At 41.8% G+C, this 19191-nt stretch overlaps 1 protein-coding gene across 4 annotated transcripts in view; it reads left to right on the top strand.

Annotated features, from left to right (window-relative positions):
- RNF130 (ring finger protein 130) overlaps positions 1 to 19191 on the top strand; it is a 128057-nt gene that overhangs the window by 26162 nt on the left and 82704 nt on the right. For all 4 annotated transcript variants that reach the window (XM_036892614.2, XM_036892613.2, XM_036892615.2 and 1 more), the window contains exon 2: positions 3716 to 3910. In XM_036892614.2, coding sequence (XP_036748509.2) covers positions 3716 to 3910 — 195 coding nt within the window. The remainder of the gene's footprint in view (positions 1 to 3715; positions 3911 to 19191) is intronic.

Here is a 19191-nt window from a genome sequence, read left to right on the forward strand (position 1 = left end):
TGGTACTTCATCCTGCCTTGTCAGTGTGTATTTTCTGTGCCCTGCATGCCTCCTTAGTATATTTAGAGGTCTTTTAAGCTGTCCACACCTAGGTGTTTGGTTCCATTGTGTTTCTCTTTGGTACTTACTATGTTGCTGAGCATTTAAGTTCATATTCATTCAAGTGAGGATTCCCTGATTGTTTCTGTGAAGAATTGTTTGGTTCTTGTCAAGGGGTAAATACAATTCTTATTACTATTTCTGGACTCAGTAGGAAAGGTCATACAAAAAAAAATTGAAGTAAGTTTCTCTGCAGTATTTTTTCAGCTCTGTTAAGATATGATTGACAAAGTTGTAAGATACTGTTTGCAGTACTTTATATCAGCTATGATTTCACATATTATTATTATTCCATGATTACTGCTAATAAGTTTCTCCTGACACTGTAATATCATATAAATGCAGAGAAGTTAGAGGTGATGTCCTCTTCTGAATTTGGCAAGCAAAAAAACAAAACTGAAGTAAAATGATTTTGAATGTAAGCAAAATTGCTATTAACAGATTTTAGTAGTTCATAATTACATAGATATTTTATGTCATACTCTATCTTTACTTAATAAATTACTTCAAGTATGAACAACTATTAAATTTTAAAGTAGTGGCACTTGATCAGTAAGTTATCAGTCCTCTTGGGAATTTGTCTTACAGCTGTTCACATTGTCGTTCTTCAAGTTACTTTTGATTACAGGAAGTAATAGACAAAAGAAGCACACTATGGTTTAAGTGATTATGAAAACCCCTCTTCTTTTTCTAAGTAATGAAAACTACTGCCTTGAACAGGACTTTGAATATCTTACTGTTTATTACTGAATATTACATTCTTACTGGTACAGATGTTTCAGACCCTCTGCACGTGAATTTGGGGAACAGGGATGTTCTTTTGCTCATAGTCTGTTGTTGGACTCTGTCTTGATCATGCAGTTCATGGAGTCTGTTCTTCGTGGGTGGGGAACCCTTTAAGAGCACCTTGAAGGTCTCCTCCAGTGTGTGTGATGGGCTGGGCTCTGTTGTTGTGCTTCCTGCCTCTTTCCAGTCTCAGCCTCTGTGACTATACCTGAACTGCCGTGCTTAGTGGACTGTGCCCCATCAGAGCCGTGGAGAGAGGAGCTGTAGGAGCAGGAGCTGCCAGGAGCCAAACTGCGGGTGGATTGCACCTGCCCTGGCACCACCTCTGTTCACTAGGACAAGCTAGCAGGGCTCCCATAATGCTAAAGGAAAGGGAATTAATTTTTTAAGCACTCAAATTGAAGTGCTAAATTTTTAAGCACTCAAATATGTGAAAAATTATAGCCTTTTTCACATCCATAACTCCTGTGAGGTAAGAATTTTATCTCAATCTTTATGAACCAGTAGAAATGGAAGATTAGAGAACTGAACTTGTGCCATTAAATTTGGAGCCCAGGTCTTGCTGATTCCCTGACTTTGTTTCGTCTTTACTGCCCAGTGAATGCATATGAAATCTGAGGGGGAACAGGATAAGTCACAGAAAAATGAGTGTTTCACAAAAGACAAGTGTACAAATCTCTTTAGCTCTTCTCAATTCTTTATTTTCTTGCAGGGTTTGTGCAGCAGTGTGTTTTGAAATATAACAAATGAAACACTTAAAACCAGTTTGTTGATTGCTCCCTGTTTGGATCCAGTATTGGAAGTTTTCCCAAGGCAGTGTGAGGTTATCGTAACACATCGCCTGACTGCTTATATTTTAAGCGGCATAATTATCTGTGGAACAGACATCCCTGTGAGTCAATGGTCTGTTTCGGAATTTCAGAGTTTCACAAAGCCTTGACTGTGTCTTTCAATAGTTGATACTAAAATTGTAATGTAAGCTTTTTTCCCTCTATTTAATTGAGAAAGAACTCTAGTTTCTGAGTACAGAAATTGTTTAAGGAAAGGATAATAACTGTTGACAATATCAATTGCATCAAATTGAGAAACCATTGTCTCCCACATACTGTGTGTTCAGAAAACTTTGGCGCAAGTGTGCCCTCCCTGTAGCCGCTCACTGTGGTAAGAGAATTTGGAGAAAGATATCACAGTTGACCCTTGAACAACACAGGTTTGAACTGTGCAGGTCTACTTATATGTGGATTTTTTTAAAATAAACATGTATTGGAAAATTTTTTGGAGGTTTGCGACAATTTGAAATTTTTTCTCTAGTTTATTGTAAGGCTACAATATATGATACATACAACATGCAAAATATGTGCTAATTGTTATTGGTCAGGCTCCCGGTCAACTGCTCTATCAGCAGTTAAGCGTTTAAGGGGAGTCAAAAGTTATTCTCAGATTTTACAGCTGCCCCTGGGAGTTGACGCCCCAACCCCCAGGTTGTTCGAAGGTCAGCTGTATTTAAGTGGGAGTGATAGATGGAACATTTCTCTGAAGTTCGTAGCATCTCTGCATTTTATAGTTTCTTTAACTAGCATGAGCATTTCACTTCTTTGCTAAGCAGTAAGCTTCCAGGGATGTGGAAAGCAAACATTTCTCCACTGGTCTTGTCTTTTTATAGACTTTTATTACTGATTAATACTTATCTAATGTTTTTATTATTTATTTGCTTCTAGCATTACCCCCTGTGTCTTGTCCCTCCCGCTCCCACAGGCCCGCTCAGTATTGGCCGTGACCGCCAGGAGGCTCAGGGCCTGCAGGCCTCCAGTACTGCCTGTAGGCAGCCAGCCTTCAGACCTGGCCTTGTGTGATGTCCTTCCCCCGCCTGGGCTGGCCTTCCCTTCACCTGTTACAAATGTGAGGATGGGGAGCGAGGAGAGCAGCAGGGGCCGCAGCTTAAGGTTTACAAAGGGTGACAGAGCTGTGATGACCACATAAGCAGAGTCAAAAAAATTGAGGAGGGTGGCCTGACAAGTCAGATGTTCTTGTGGGTATTTGAAACAAACTGTCCCCCCAAATCCACAACAGTGGCCACATAATCAGTAGTCCCAAAAGTGTATCTTGGTGTCTTCATGTGTCTTTTTAGACAGGTAGCTGTGAGTTGATATATATATCCTGACGCAGAGTTGTAATTTCTTCCAATAAATACAAATTAGAGGAATAATCTATTTGTTCTAGTTTCATATTATTTTAACATTAAATTTTCAAATACAGGTCAACACTTAACTTTTCCAATTTCTTTAGACACTAAGAAATTTGTTCAAACATGGTTGAATTTCAACAAGACCACTTGGTAACTGAACCAAAGGTTATTTTTGGCTTCCTCATTTACCCCAAGCCAAATCAGTCTCCTCTTTTCTCAGCGTGGTGGTGGTGGTGGTGCGGCAGCTGGGGGAGAAATGATAAGTGCAGATGAGGAGCACCGTGGTGGATCAGTCACCTGGTTTCTGAGGGTTTTCTGTTTGCTGTCTATTCCTTCTCTCTTTACTGGATGTTATCAGTCTTTTTTATTTTTGCCAAGCTATATAAAGTTAAACAGAATTTTTCATCATTTTAATCTGCATTACAGGTAACGTTAAGGGCGCATCTCTCCCCCTGTGGATACGGATTCAGATTCACTGTGTTGTCCTTGGTGGAAATATATAGTTCTGCTGGCATTGAGCTGCTTATCAAAGTGCCTTAGAGCCAGGGAGCATTCAGGGAACAGTGGAGCGCTTGGTAGACTCAGTTGGTTTGATTTATCTTTACTTGAGAAAAAATTGATGTGTGTATGTTGTTTTCTGTTTAGTTGCTGATCATCTGGGCTGTGATCCTCAAACACGGTTCTTCATCCCTCCTAATATCAAACAGTGGATTGCCTTGCTGCAGAGGGGAAATTGCACATTTAAAGAGAAAATATCACGGGCTGCTTTCCACAATGCAGTTGCTGTAGTCATCTACAACAATAAATCCAAAGAGGAGCCAGTCACCATGACTCATCCAGGTAAAGAAAAAAGGGGGGATGTAGACTTTTGTTTTTCCTTACAAGTTAATGCTTTCATAGGTAGGCATTCTATCCACTGAAAGCATATTCTTTTCGACATAATTCTATGATTTTATTTTAGTATTAACCATTTGTTTATTGAGGTACCTGTCTTTTTCCCTTAGTTAAATTTTTTTCTAAATGAACATAAAAGTCCATAAAACTTGCTCTTACTAAGCAAGGTTTGTCATTTTGAATTTTGTCATTTTGCACATCTACATTTTACTTCATAACTTTGAAAAATAATGTATTCGATTTAGACTCATTCATCCAGGTTGTCATGGATCCTCAAGGATTACCTGTTTGTCAAGGATGCTTTTTATATCTTATCAGGATAAATGTTGAACCTTACTTAATTAGTATGATTGCAGTAGTAAGTAACAGTATTTCTTTATTTCTTCATTTTTTGTGAAAGGATTTAGGATTTCTGTAATTTAACTGTTTTAATAACAATAGTTGGAATTTATTGAGCACTTACCGTATATGTGCTGGGCACTGTACTGTGAGATTTTTGGGGGCTGTGTTTTTAATAGACTATTTTTTAGCTCAGTTTTAGGTTCCCAGAAAAATTGAGCAGAAGATACAAAGATTTCCCATATACCATACTCTACCCCCACACATGCAGAGCCTCCCCCTTGATCAGCACCCCCACCAGAGTGCTGCATTTGTTACAGTTGATGCACCTACTGTGACATAACATTATCACCAGAGCCCATAGTTCACATTAGTGCCCACTGTTGGACAGTGTATAATGACGTGTGCCCATCATTGTGGTGTTATACAGTGTTCTCACTGCCCTGAAGGTCCTCTGTGCTCCGCCTGGGCATCTCTCCCTCCCCCAACCCTTGGTAACCACTGTCTTTTTACTGTTTGTCTCCATAGGTTTTCCTTTTCCAGAGTGTCATAAAGTTGGAATCATGCTGTGTAGCCTTTTCAGACAGGCTTCTTTTATATACTAATGTGCATTTAGGTTTCTCCATGTCTTTTCATGGCTTGATAGCTCAGTTCTTTTGAGTACTGAGTAAATTCCTTTGTCTGGAAGTGCCACGGTTTATTATCCTTCACCTACTGAGGGACATCCTGGTTGCTGCCAGGTCTGGGTGGTATGTGCAAGGGCTGCTTTGTAAACATAATGTGCAGGTTTTGTGTGGACCTAAGTTTTCAGCTCCTTTGGGTAAGCACACAGGAGCACAGTTGCTGAGTTATATAAGAGCATGTATAATTTTTTAAGAACAGGCCAAACCATCCTCCGGGGTGTCGGCACCGTTTTTCATTCCCACCAGTAGTGAAGGATAATTCCCATTGCTCTGTATTCTCTCTGGCATTTGCTGTTGTCTGGAGTTCAACCATTCTAATGGATTGTATCAGTTTGTTCCCTGATGACATATGATGTAGAGGAGTTTTTTAATGTATGTTTTCTTGGCCAGGCTTTTCCACAACTGTGTATGGTGTTGGTACTTTCCCACCGTACAGACCAGGAGACCCACTGGCAAGGGCCTGACGAGGGGCTCAGCTCAGGTTTGTTGACATTCTCTAAGTTCACCCGTCTTTTTTCTTAAAGCTGGAGCCTAGTTAAGGTTTGGCTCTGTATTCATAAAGATTTTAAAGTTTAATGACTTACTAATCACTAGAGAAGTAACTTTTAATTGTATCATTAATTTTTATATAATCAGTTTTTAGACAGTCATCTTGCAAAGACCTGTTTACCCTAATTGAAAGCTATCCTTACTTTTGTGTGTATCCTGATAGAAGAATGAGATGGATTTAAAGTTTATTGCTCTATGGCTTGTTTTCTTCCTTTCAAATTAAGCCTTTTAGAACTAAAAGTTTTTTTTTTTTCTAACTGCAAAAGTAACACATGCTCATTGTAGAAAAACTGAAACCAAAGAATAAAATAGAAGGAATGTGTGATTTTCACTATGCAGAGATCACTGGAGTCCTGTAACTTTTTAACTTCTTTGGAGGAACCAAAAGTCAGTAAAGGGGCAGTCTATTAATTTAGCTGGACATCCATGTGTAAGGGGCAGTCTAGTAGACATCCTGCATATAGGAGGCAGTCTAACTTAGCTGGACACCCATGTGGAAACACTGGCTTCAAGACAGATTGTCGGCTTAGGTCTCAGAGCAAGTGCCCGCTTGCTTTCAGCTGTTTGTTCAAAAGGAAGAAAAACCTTTTGAGATTTTGGCCCCGACCACTTACTCCATACTGATTTCTTCTTACTGAAAACATGAAGAAAACTAGGAGAAATTCAACTGAGCAAAATGTATTTTTTCTTTCCCAGTGATGTTTTTTTACATACTCAAAACTACAGAGAAGTAGCTTAGAATAGAGTCTTCTATATAGGAGAAGATCTGGGGGGTAAGAGAGGGAATTGATACCTTTTTTAAACAACTTTTGTTTTTAAAAGGTGGGAAGTCTATACATTAAGACAGATTTCCCATCTGTGTTCCATGGAACATTGATTCATTCAGAAATGTTTAGAGATGATTGATGGAAAAAAGCTAAATGGTAAGATTAAGTTCTGAGAAATGCTTTAATGCATCCCACTTTTATAGCCCGTAATAAACGTGTTGAGGTCCCTAAGAAGTCCTGCAATAAAAAACTTTACTAATCTACAGTTTCCCAACTTTATTTGACTGTGTGACTCTCTTATCACAGCTGAGAGTGTTGACAATACAAGGAAGGAAATTAGGGATAGAGTGGGATGATATAGTCCTGGGAAATAGAACCTCTGTAAGCAGATGGAGTAGAAACGCGCATGAAAGCAGTAGGAAGTGGCTTTATGCTGTAGGTAGATACACAGAAAATTAGAGTGCAGAGAGAAAGTAAGTTGATACAGGCTCTCGGGAGACAGATTTGGACCTATCTGGTACCATGAGGAACTCATCATGTACTGTGATCCAGAGCATCAGTCCTAGACACATCCTCTAGAGGGCTTTCCAGGCTTTAATGTGCATACTGCTTATTAATGGGCATCTGTTAAAATGCAGTTTCTCATTCCAAGGTTGGGGGAGCAGCCTGAACTTTTAAAAGATTCTGTACTTTTAGCAGATGGACAGTTTGAATGCAATCAGCCTGCAGGTCTTGCTTTGAGAATCAAGTAAAGACAGGAAACCTCAGTTTTAGTCCCAGATTTTCCTCTGACTTACTCTGTGGTGTGGACCAAGTCGCCACCTGTGTGGGAGACCTCTTGTGACTCTAAATCCAGTTTCTGTGGAAGGCCACGAATCCCTGCCATGGAGGAGGGCACTACTGTTCACACTTCTCATGGGAACTCCTCTTTCCACCTCCATCAGTGTTGGAGCCAATGGGGAGATTTCATACTTGCACAAGCAGCACAGCCCCTCTGTGTGGTTTGCTAGACCCTTTGCTCTTGCACATGTGCGTGGGGAACATGCACAGGGGTATTCACTGCAATACTATAGCAGCCAATTATTCTATCATGCATCCATCATGTTTTACCATATATCCTTCACAGGAGAGTGGGTTAATGTGACACTGTCAATGAATTAAAGCTACGTGTGTTTACAATGAATAAACCCCAAAATATAATAATGAGGAAAAAGGTGTAGAATATATACAAATAGCATTTGTATAAAGTTTGAAAACACAATAGTACTTTATAAGCATGTATATAGATATGAAATAGCAAACATATACATTGGATTAATAAATACCAAGTTTAGGACAATGGTTCCCATTGGCAAAGGAAAAAAAGTAACACGATCAGGGAGAAGTGAATGTGGAGCCTCACACATATCTGCAATGTTTCATTTCTTGAGCTGAGTGTTGAGGACATACGTGTTCATTATATTCTCTATAATTTGGGGTCTTTGAAATGCTTCAAAATAAAAAAATAAAGAAAATCCTTGTAAAAGATTGTGAAAGTAGGGCTAAAAGTAGATAGAGAAGGGTGGTGCTTCTGGCTGTGATCAAGTGAGATCAGCAAATTCTCTTCCTGACAGAAAGCCACTGTGAAACTGACAGAACTGACAATAGCAGCCACTTGGTGTTCTGGAAATCGGCCAGAGGCACACATTAATCCAAAGTACATTTATGCTTTGAAAAACTGCCAGACTTTGGGTAGGAACAATGAGAAGCTGTGGTGTTTGGCCAGGGGCTGCTTCCCGCACTCCCCAAGCTGTATTGTGTGGAATGTTTGCCAGGGAGGGGCAGGGGTAAGAACTGCCGGCTGGCTCTGCGGGGATGGAGTAGGGGTGACACCCATGCCTGACACTATGGAAGTAACTTATAAAGGCAGACAAGTGGAGAAGGGCCGGTGTCTGGCTCTCCTGCAGGCAAGCTCATTCTTGTCTGAGATCACATGCCCAGTGGTGCCACCGAGCTGAGCTGTTTACATGCTCCTGGGTGATCCTGAGACTGTACAAGCACAGGAGATGCAGAGGGCCTTGCAGAAAGTAAAACCCAGGGCAGGACCTGAAATGGCCAGAACTTTGAATGCTCTTCCCTGCCTATGCACAGATCCATCAGCAGTGACAGAAGCCTTAGTGATTTCAGATGTTGGAACGCCACCCATGTCCACTTGTGTGGCGACTAGTCTCCATGGAGACACAGGGGCAATCGCTAAAGTGAGTCTTTAAAAGAAGCAGAAAAAGGATATTAAAAAATACAAGAAAGTGAGCAGAGACATCAGTGGCTATACACCACAGAGGAAACATTTCCCAGCCAGGTGTGTTACTGAACAAAACCAGCAAAACAGCCTTAAGGGGAAAAATACATCAGAGTTTGAGTTGCTGCAGTGTATTGTATGGGATGTCCAGTTTTTGACAAAAGATGACAAGATATGCAAATAAATATTAAAGTATGATTGATACTCAGTAAAAAAATAGTTCATGTAAACTGACTTTGAGTGCCCCCAGATGTTGAATTTAGTAGACAGAGAAAGACTTTGGAGCAGTTAATATATTAAGTAAGTTCAAAGAACTAAAGGAAATAGTATTTACAGAATAAAAGAAAATATGACACAGTGAACCACAACAATGAGTCAACAGAGAGTCTCAATAAAAGATATAAAAATTATCAAAAAGAGCCAGATGGAAATCGTGGAATTGAGGAGTACAATATCAGAAATGAAAATTCACTAGAGGACTTAAGCTGCAGATTCAGAATGGCAGAAGAATTTTAGTGAACTTGAAGATAAATCAATTGAAATTATTCAATCTGAAGAGCAGGTTTAAAAAAAAATGAACAGATCCTCAAAAGCCCTTGGGATACTGTGAGACATACTAGTGTATGTGCATGGGAATCCCAGAGGAGAGGAGAGAGCGGAACAGTAAAAATACTCCAGGAATAGTTAAAAACTTCCCAAGTTTGATGTTTTGTAGAAACTGATACACTGATCCTAGAATTCAAAATACCTAGAATAGCTGAAATAATTTTGAAAAAGAACAACAGTGTTGGAGGACTTAACACTACTTGACTTCAAAACTTCAGTAATCTAGGCATCGTATTGGTGCAGGGATAGGCATATGGACAACAGTTCAGATTGAGAGTCTAGCAATAAATACTTCTTTTGTATAGTCAGTTGATTTTCAGCCAAGGTGCCATGACGGTTCATTGGGGAAAAGATAGTCTTTTCAATAAATGGTGCCAGAAAAATTGTTACCTATTTGCCAAAGAAAAAAACAACTGAAGTTACACTGTGTAAAAATTACCTCACAACAGTTATTAAACAAAAATGTGAGAAATGAAACTATGTAAACTACTAGAAGAAATCAAAGGAGAAAGTCTTTGTGATTTTGGACAAAAAGGTCTTCTTACATGTGACTCCAGAAGCACTGTCCCTAAAAGAAAATCATGCAAGACTTCATCAAAAGTGAAACACCTTTGTTATTCATAAGACACCGTTAAGAAAAGCCGCAAACTGGGAGAAAATATTTCAAAATCATCTATGTGTTACATTACTTGAATCCAGAAACACAAAGAGCTCCTATGAATCAACAGGAAGATGAACGACCTGATTTTACAGTAAGCAAAGGATTTAGTGATTAGACATTTTATTTATCATTAGACAAATGCAGCCAAAACAAGATAATATTTCACACCTGCTAAAATGACTATAATGAAAAGTCAGACAATACCAAGTTTTGTTGATGAGTGGGTACAGTGGAACCTTGTGCATTGGTGGCAGAAATGTGAAATGGTACAGCCAGTTTGGAGAATGGTTTGGCAATTTCTTAAAAAGTTAAACATAAATTTCCTACATGCCATATCACTCCTGCACCTAGGCATCTATCCAAGAGAAAGGAAAACATGGAATGTCCACACAAAGACTTGTACATGAATGTTCATAGAGTTATTTAAAATAGCGAAAAAAAGTGAAACGACTCAAATATCCATCACCTGGTGAATGGAAAAACAAAACAGGGCCTGTCCATACAGCGGGATACAGGTCAACAACTAAATGGAATTAACTATTGATGTGCGTTGCAACATGCGTAAGCCTCAAGAACATTACACTAGATGAGCAACCAGATACTAAAGTCTGCCCAGCGTGTGATCCGTCTCTGTATGAAATGTCTAGGAAAGTCAAGCTGCTGGGCACAAAAAGCAGAGTAGTGGGTGTGTAGGCCGGGGCATGGGTGTGAAGATAACTGCAGATGGGCATGAGAGTACTATTTGAGGGAAATGGAAATACACTAAACTTGGACTGTGTTGTTTGTTGCACACCCCAGAAACTTACTAACATCATTGAACTGCACTCTTACAAAAGACCAACTTCATGGCATGTAAATTATACCTCATTAAAAAGTGTAGTGCAGGGTGAATGTTGAACAGCTGTGTTGTATATTTGAAACCATCATAAGGTTGTATATTAATGATACTTTAATAAAAAAATTAAAAGCTGTAAAAAATGTAATGCAGACTAAGGTTCAGAAGCAACACAGAAATCAGATTCTTACCTGAGAGTTTCGTTGCGGTTGTTCACCCTTATGTATTCTTACTTTGAGAGTCTTGGAGCAGGTATTCATGAGATGATCTCTGACTTGTGTTCACATTTTAAGTGTTCAGGGTAGAGTTTAAAGGTAGAGTGGTATTAAAATGTGAGCGAGAAAAATGTAAAAAACAGATTGGCTTTTAATGAGTAGAGACATGCTGAGTGCCTTCATGTGTGAGATAGAAAGATTAACTATAAAGACATGACCCAAACATTGAGGTTGTATGTTTTAGAGTTAGGAAATCTTTATCTATAAACTGCTCTAGTTTGGTGTGTTTTATTTCATCCAAAAAATTATGTAAGTAAGTAATCAGAAGCATGGGTGGATTGTTAACAAAAGCAATGGGACTAAATCCATTCACTGAAAAGATTTCTGAAATATGATTTTACTTTTATTTTCTATATTGCAAGAAGATTAAAATGCCATTTTGCTTGGTTATCTGCAGACAAGCTCATTTTGGGGTGTGAAAGGATTCTTGATTATTTCTTGATATGAGAGCTTTTGTCCTGTCTTCAAGCCCCAAGGCTATATTGCTCATTGTCTCCTGTTTTCCAAACAGAATATATTCTTGCTTTCAGTCTGTTCTCCATGGTGGTGTCTCCTGTTAACATACTTGTCACCTCAGAAAAACAGCCCCAGGAGAGTTTGTCTAATCTACAGATTCCTGTCTGTTTCATAGTTATCCCAGCCTCCTTTATTTTCTCCATCTTTCAAAATCATATTTAAGGGTGTGGCCCGACATTCTCAATCATTTTTTTAGTTATAAAAACAAAGTTACATTTCTGTCAGTGATAAACACCTCTAAAATAGTGAAAAGGGTCTGGCATTTACAGTCCCAACATTGGAATTTGAATCCAGACCCAGTTGATTACTTGGGAGTCTGGGTGAGTAAGTCTTTACTCCGGTGTCCTCATAAAACAGCAGGAGCTTCTGCCTGGTGCACCTGACAGGACAAGGGTGAACTCACTTATATAGTCAATTTAATAAATTATATAGTTGCTGTTAATTTATCTTTGTGTCTGGAATGCCCAGTACCTCTTATCTGATTATGAAATCACTTTACTTATTTAATTTTGAGACAGGACTTAATTTTTTATATTTCTAAGTATACTTTTTCTTTTCTTCATTCTTCTGGTCATTCTTCCATATGACTTAATTGTTCCATTTGTATTTAGTATAAAATAGTTAATCAACAGGTATTAAATTACATTGCTGAATGCCGAGCATTCTGCGATAGACACTGTAGGGGTCTACAGGGTCTTTAAGGGACCTTTACTCCAGGAGGGTCCTAGGTGTGCATGACATAACTGGCACTCACTGAGTGCTCACTGGACTCGCTGGCTCAGTGAGCAGCCTCACTATTACCGTGGAAATGCTGGAAGGGAATTATTAGAAGACTTACTAGAGGAGACTTTCTATGTGCTGGGCCCTAAATGGTGGTCAGGGTTTGACCGGAGAAGCTCTCTCAGCAGAGGAACCACATGAATCAAAATCTTCCCTGGCAGGGAGGGTTTCTGAGGGTGGATGGCAGAAGGTGAGGCTGGGCAGGTTGGCTGCCTGCAACAGGATTTGGATTCTAAATGCTAATGCATTGACACATAGGTTTTGAGCTCCCGTTAGGTCCCCAGAGGTAAACAAGATGCACAAGACACCTGCTTCCACAGGGTTGTAATCAAGCAGGGAAGATAAACATTGAGTCAGTAGTTATAGTGCTGATACGTCTTATGAAGAAGACTCAAGTCCAAGGAGTCAGAGAGGGCTGCCCTGAGGGATGAAGTTTGAGCAGGAGTTCACAGTTGAGAAGAGCTTCTACGCAGAAGAATCCTCCTGGGTGGAGGCTCTGAGGTGGGAAAAGGCAGAGTGAAAGTGGTTTTAGGTACTGGGGGAAAAACCAATTCGATTGACCGTAGGGTAGTGGACGGGGTATTAAACTCAAAAGGCCTCTGTCTTCAAAGCGGAAGTGCGCCCCAGGCAAGGACTAGTCATTAGTGACAGAGGCTCTGAGAGACAGGTGCACCCCTGGGCAGTGAGGCTGATGCCACCTGACAGGGATGCCTCCTCTGTCCCCACGGTGCCAGAGTCTGCAGCTGTGGAGGGACACTCCGGCCACAACTGCGAACCTAGCAACTGAGCAGCTCTACTCTGTTTTAAGCACCTTGGGTTGTTCTGGCTCCTCTGCCATCTAAATAGAGGCTTGGGAAACCCAGCAGGAAGCATCAGGTAGGGGCTGTGGGAACGTAGGCAAGAGGTGGTGGCAAAGCACGTCCCACAGAGTGGATCCCCAGGGCCACGAGGAGTGGAAGCAGGAAGGCCCTGGGAACCAGGTGCCCTGGTAGACACCGTTTTTAATGGAGTCCGAGTTAAGAGGCAGGGGGCAGCAGTTATGGAAAGACCCCTTTTCAGTCCAGCGGCATGACCTGCTCGCCCCTGAAAATGGATGAGCATGCAGGCTCAGCACGGCTGCCTCACAAGCCTGCCACAGTGCCCATCTTCACCCCCTAGCTTTCTCTGACGTTTTCCAACTTCCCTGTGTCTCAGCTCCCTGCTCTTCCAGTTCTTACCCAGAGAAAATCCGTGCACTGAAAAGAGCTTGCTTCCCTAGCCCCTCAATGTGCAGCTCTCTCCCTGCAGAGCCCTTTCTGTCCAATAGGGCAGTGTGTCCATGAGGACTCCTGCCTCAGAACCACTGGGTGCTCCCCAACCCTTAACTCAAAACCTCAGGAGTGGGCCCAAAGATCCATGTCTCAGCCCCACCCTGCTCACGGGCCAGTTCTGTCCACCCTTAGTATCAGTAAGGAAACCTTGGGTGAGCCTCTGGGCTGTGCATTGTAATGTAAACTCAGGAACAGGGCGGGAGAGAAGGCACACCTGGAGGGCACCTGAGTGAGTATGCTGCAAAAGCCCAGTCTTCAACACCCCTTGCACCTCTTGACAGTTCGTCCCATCCCATTGTGTCATCATTGTGTGCTTGACTGGTAGAAAGGATGGGACTGTTGAGTTCACATTCAAGTTTGGGTCTTGTCTTTCCTTCTCCACAGTGCTCAGCAAATGCCTTGAGCAAAAGAGGCGTGTGCCGCATTGAAATGATTTCATTAAGGTGTACAGTTTTGGTAAGCATTTGCTTCATGTAAGGATGTAGTTTATAACTGATCTTTAAATTCCACATTAAGTATAAGTATGCCGTTTTCTTGCCTTGCCCACAGCGTTTGAGGAGCTGGCTTCTGTTCTAATGGATGCCCTTCATCTGGTGACTGAAGGACATCTTCCCCAGTGCAGCGTCTGTGACATCATTGACAGGAAAGACCGCTCAATGTGTGGTTTTATTTGTTACCTCCAGTTAGCAGAGTGAGTTGTTCGTAATGGAGTTAACGGATATGTGGCAGCATAAAAGGGAAGTTATGGGCTCTTGGATAGTTTTAAATAATGCACATTTGTCTGAAAGTTAAGGATTTATTTTCCTGGTTTTTAAAAATGTATATGGACTTTGCTATTACTGTTTAACTCTTAAGTTGTCTCAAATTATTGTCAAATTGGAAATGTCTTTCATAGTTTTATTTGTATGTCTGTAAGAATCTGTGTGCATTCTTTCTGTTGTTAACAGGACGATGACATAATTCAGATAAACATGTAACCAAATAATAATGTTGCTTTTCGATCCTTGTATCAGTCAGCAGTATGGAGTGCTGCTTCTTGTTCCTTCTGCAGCTTGAACAGAATTCGTTGAATGACTTCATTTCTTTCCATCGTATTCTCTTTAAAAAAAACTTATGTAGCTCTGTTTATTACCTAGCAATAAACAGAAAAATATCACACTTTTGTAAAATATAGAAAATTCACTTGGAGTATTAAAAAAAATCAAACTTTATGAAAACAAGTAAAGACAAATCACAAGCACATCGCAAACTGCCTTTAAATGTCCGTGATTTGGGCTACTTAATGTAAATCTATTACCTTTATTCTAAAAATCCAAGAAAATGAATAATAGTCATACTGTTGTTTTATTGTTTAATGTTTATAGGTTCTAATTGAATTTGGATTTAATTTCCTCAGAAAAGATAGAGCCCTCAGTTTAAATGTCCTGCTCTGGCAGGAAATGAGTTTAAGTTGTATCTGTCTTTTTGCCTGAGTTTGCAAATACTTCTCATGTATCTTCCATGTGATCCATACACCTTTTAAAAAATTCATAGTTATAAAAAAAAATCTAAAACTGAAACATTTAGGCAATAGCTATTAAAAAATAAAAATAGCTTTTAAAAAATAACTGCTGATGATTCCATTTAAAAACTTTCATAAGCTCTAAATATTTCCTTCATTTCTCGGAATCTTAAGTGGAAATGAGAGCCTCTCCACCTGCCAGCTGCTTGAGAGGATTTATGTGCTAGCCTTCCTGCCTGGTGCAGACACCGCAGGCTCTGTGTCCTGTGTAGGCTGCTTGAACTTGTCATTTGATTCGCCGTTGTGTCTTTCATGTGCCTACGCTTTTTCCTCCCAGCAGCAGAAGAGGAAGAAGCTAAAATACATTAAGGATCCGCATAGACTTAGAGCACTGGCTGAGAGATCGTGTCCCTAGGTTACAGGATGGAAGACAGCTTTTATATGATAGCTGTTCACATGATGATGACCTGGGTTCACAGTCGCAGGAGCCGAGTCAGTCACTAAGCGGTGGTATGGCCAGGCTGACCGCGTGCCTTCAGGGCCTGGTGAGGATCCTTACACCTTGATTGATGCCTTCTGGTGCTCCTCAGTTCAGGGCTTTCACAGGGTGTGAGTTGAGGAGTATTTTAGGGCAAGATAACTCTTTGCTATGTAGGACTTGATGAATCGCTGTGATGTTGACCTTGACCACCTGGCTGTTTGTTGGGGTTTGTAAGGCTTCTCCCCTAGAAAGTTGTGTTTTTCTCTCAGGGATCTGATACTCTTTGAAGGAGGTCACTATGCACAGCCCACACTTAGGGTGAGGAGTTAGGCCTCCCTCTTTAAGGCAGAATACTATTAGTATTCAGCTATTCTGATTTATTTTATCTTTCTTATTTCACTCTCTTCCTTGTTTGTCACTGTACCCAGTCATTTATTCATGCTGTGTGGGCTCATGGGCACTCCCCTCACACTCTGCACTGTGGCACAGCACCGCTTGGCTTGGTTTGTCACTCAGGTCGCTCCTACTCTGGCCGTTGGTAGCTCTTCCAGTTGGCTCTTATGCCCTTCAACGTGCTCCTGTTGCCATGGGTGTTGGTTGGTGGTTTTGCTTTTTGAGGACTTCTTCCCTCTCTGGTACTATAAGCTCTGGGCTCATTGCAGGCAGATCCTGTGCCAGTCCTGCCCTCGACCATTTCCCCAGGGACCCTTGTCTGTCATGTACTGGGAACAAAGCTCTGGGCATTGGGTGTGCTTGTTAGTATCAAGGAGGCTTTGTTGCTCCTGGACCTTGTCAGCTGACAGAGCAAGGATGTGTGTGTGTGTGTGTGTGTGTGTGTGTGCGCATGCGCACGCGCGCACGCACACTGATCCCTGCATACGCATATCTGTGTCGCAGTATGTAACCATCTGTCTGTATAAAGCTAAGAGCAAGTTCATACCATGTCTCCAACTCTAATCCCTGACCAAATGGGTCAACTTCTAGCCTCCTCCCCTTGCTTACCTGTAAACTCCCACTCCAGCAGTGAGAACCTGGCTCCCACCAGCACCATCCATTTTCTTAACTGTTTAGTTCACCAAGCCTTCCCACTTAGAGGTTCTCAAACCTAAGTAACTGATGTGAAGGCTTGTAGAGCACTGGTGCTTGGTGTGGAAGCTCGTGCACGCCTCTCAGCAGAAGCCTTCCCTGGACGGATGTCTAGCTCAGTACTTACCCTTTCTTCACTCATTAAAAACTTCTTCTGTCCAAAACTTGTAAGAAAACATAAGTATCTCAACTTGAAAATAACACAAAACTAGATGAATCTTGGAACATACATAACAACCAAAAGAAGTATTCATTAAGTCAGTTCAACCTGTACATGGGTTCGGAAAATCAGTAACAAGGGGCTGTGGAGACCTGACTTAGGGATGGTTCAGGTCACTCCTGGGCAGACTCCTAGAACCCTTCAGCTGTGAGCCCAGCACACACCAGCATGTGCCATGGCTGCTGACAGCACTGAAAGCTTGTGCTGTACCCCTGTGAATATACTATTCAGATGTAGGGAGATGTTTGTCTCGTAGTACATATGTGTCCTGGTATTTACACCACCAGTAAGTGAAAGACAGTTTATTTATTCAGTAGTGCTTCTCCAGGGAAGGAACCAGGAGCCATAACTGGGCATTTAGGAGTCAAGATTTTAGTTATAAGGAAGACCTTTCTATACTTAGAACTACCCGTGGATAGAAGTAGATGCCTCAAAAGTGTGTCATTTATGGGGCTTCTGTATTATGTTGAAGGGGACCCCTAAGAACCCTTAACCAGAAGATTCTGTGTCTCTGCTGATGGCCCTCCTCATCACCTTTCAGCTGCTCACATGATGGAAGAAGCCGTCCATGCAGGCGTTTGCTCCTCTCATCTTTTCTCTTTATGACAGGTGGAAGAAACACCCTGAGAGATATGTGGTGGGTGCACACAGTCAGGGGTGGATGTGTGAGAAGAGCGGAACCCTGTGTGGAGCCTGAGCATTGGGCCCTATTTGGGCCTGTGTGGGACGGAAGCACTTGCCCAGGAATAAGGGGTGAGGCTCTCAGCAGACCTTTCCTGTCTGAGGAGGGACTGCAGCCGCGCATTGCCAGCAGTTACTGAGTGACTGTGGAGTCTCAGTGGCTCACACATTGAGCTCCCGAATGTCAGCCTTGTGGCAGGTGATTCAGATGAGAGCTTCAGCCCAGGACAATTTAGAACCCCAGCGTTGTGAACCTCTGTGGGCACCGACTGGACACAGTGGTGCTGGTGATTTTCCGGGTCGGCACAGCTGCTTTCAAACTCATACAGTTTCTCTACAACAGAACTTCACCTCATTGTCATGCTCCACACCCCATGTCCCTCCGTGTCAGAGACATTCAGTTCCCACATTTATCAGAGGTCTTAACTCCTGGCTTACTTACCCACTCGTGGCCCTCCTGTCGTCACAATCACGGAGAGTGACACGTACCCTAAGAACCCTTCCGCAGGCGCTTAGACCCTCTGCTTCTCTGGGAGCCTGTTCCCATGGTCGCTCCCCTGGGCCTCCTCATCTCTTGGATTTGTTCCACCTCTTGAGTCTCAACTCCAGTGTCCTATTCTCTTACCACTGCTGCTTCCCCTTCTCTCCTCCTGTCTTTGGTTTTGTTGAGGCTTCCAGCTCCTTGAACCCTGTCTCCATTTCTCCCAGTCGTCCTCCTCTGGTTTTACCCCTCCATTCGATGTGAACCACATGAGCTGCTGGTTCAGTCACTCTGACCAGCAGTTTCATGTGGTCAGTAGGGCATGTCTGCCGTCACACGACCGTCAGTTACCCTCAGGCCCATCGGCCCCCCAGTGCCTTGAATGTCAGGTTAAGGAGTTTGGACTTTATTTAGCTGACAGAAAGGACACATCAAAGGCTTTGAATAGAGTGACGTGACAAATGTATGTTTTCGATAAACCACGGACAAGACTCAGCAGGGAGTCTAATTGGTGTGACCTTTCATCTGCCTCTCAGAATTATTGCTGTATTCATTTCATAAAAGAAAGTAGCATATCTTTTATTTTTCCCTTGATTCTTTAAAGGGGTTAGTGAAGAAAAGAATGAGCACTAGTTTTGAAGAAGTGAAGAGGGTAGTCATTCGAGGAGAACTCAGATGAAGTCATTGGAAGCAAGAGTGAAGCGGAGGCTGGGACTGGAGTGAGCAGACTCACCGAGGCCAGGCCAGCCGGCTGGGGCTCCTGACAGGGCCCCAGGGAGTCCCCGCACTGCACCCACCCTCCCTCAGCAGGAGCTGTTCTAGAGCTTTACAGCTATTCTAACCTCCTTCCCTTCAAGTGTCTGGTGTTCTGCTTTGCATGTAAATAGGGCATTGAATTCTGTAGGAATCACTCTCAAGCCATCTATAGTGACCTACCAGAAGGCATGGAAGTTCATTATGGACCCATACTATGGGAGTACTTCATCTCCCCAAACTCATTTTTATGGGAAGTTTCCTAAGTGATCCAGCAGCTTTAAAATTCCTTAACACTTTCAAAATTGATTAGACCTAACAGACAAATTCATCTGCTAAGAAATAAAACCTCTGCAAAATGGGATTTGCACAGGGATGCTGTTTTCTTTAAAAATATAGGTAAGCTTATAGTAGAAAAGCTCACA

The sequence above is a fragment of the Manis pentadactyla genome, chromosome 13 (genome assembly GCF_030020395.1).
Source record: "Manis pentadactyla isolate mManPen7 chromosome 13, mManPen7.hap1, whole genome shotgun sequence".
In the NCBI taxonomy this organism is placed as follows: Eukaryota; Metazoa; Chordata; class Mammalia; order Pholidota; family Manidae; genus Manis; species Manis pentadactyla.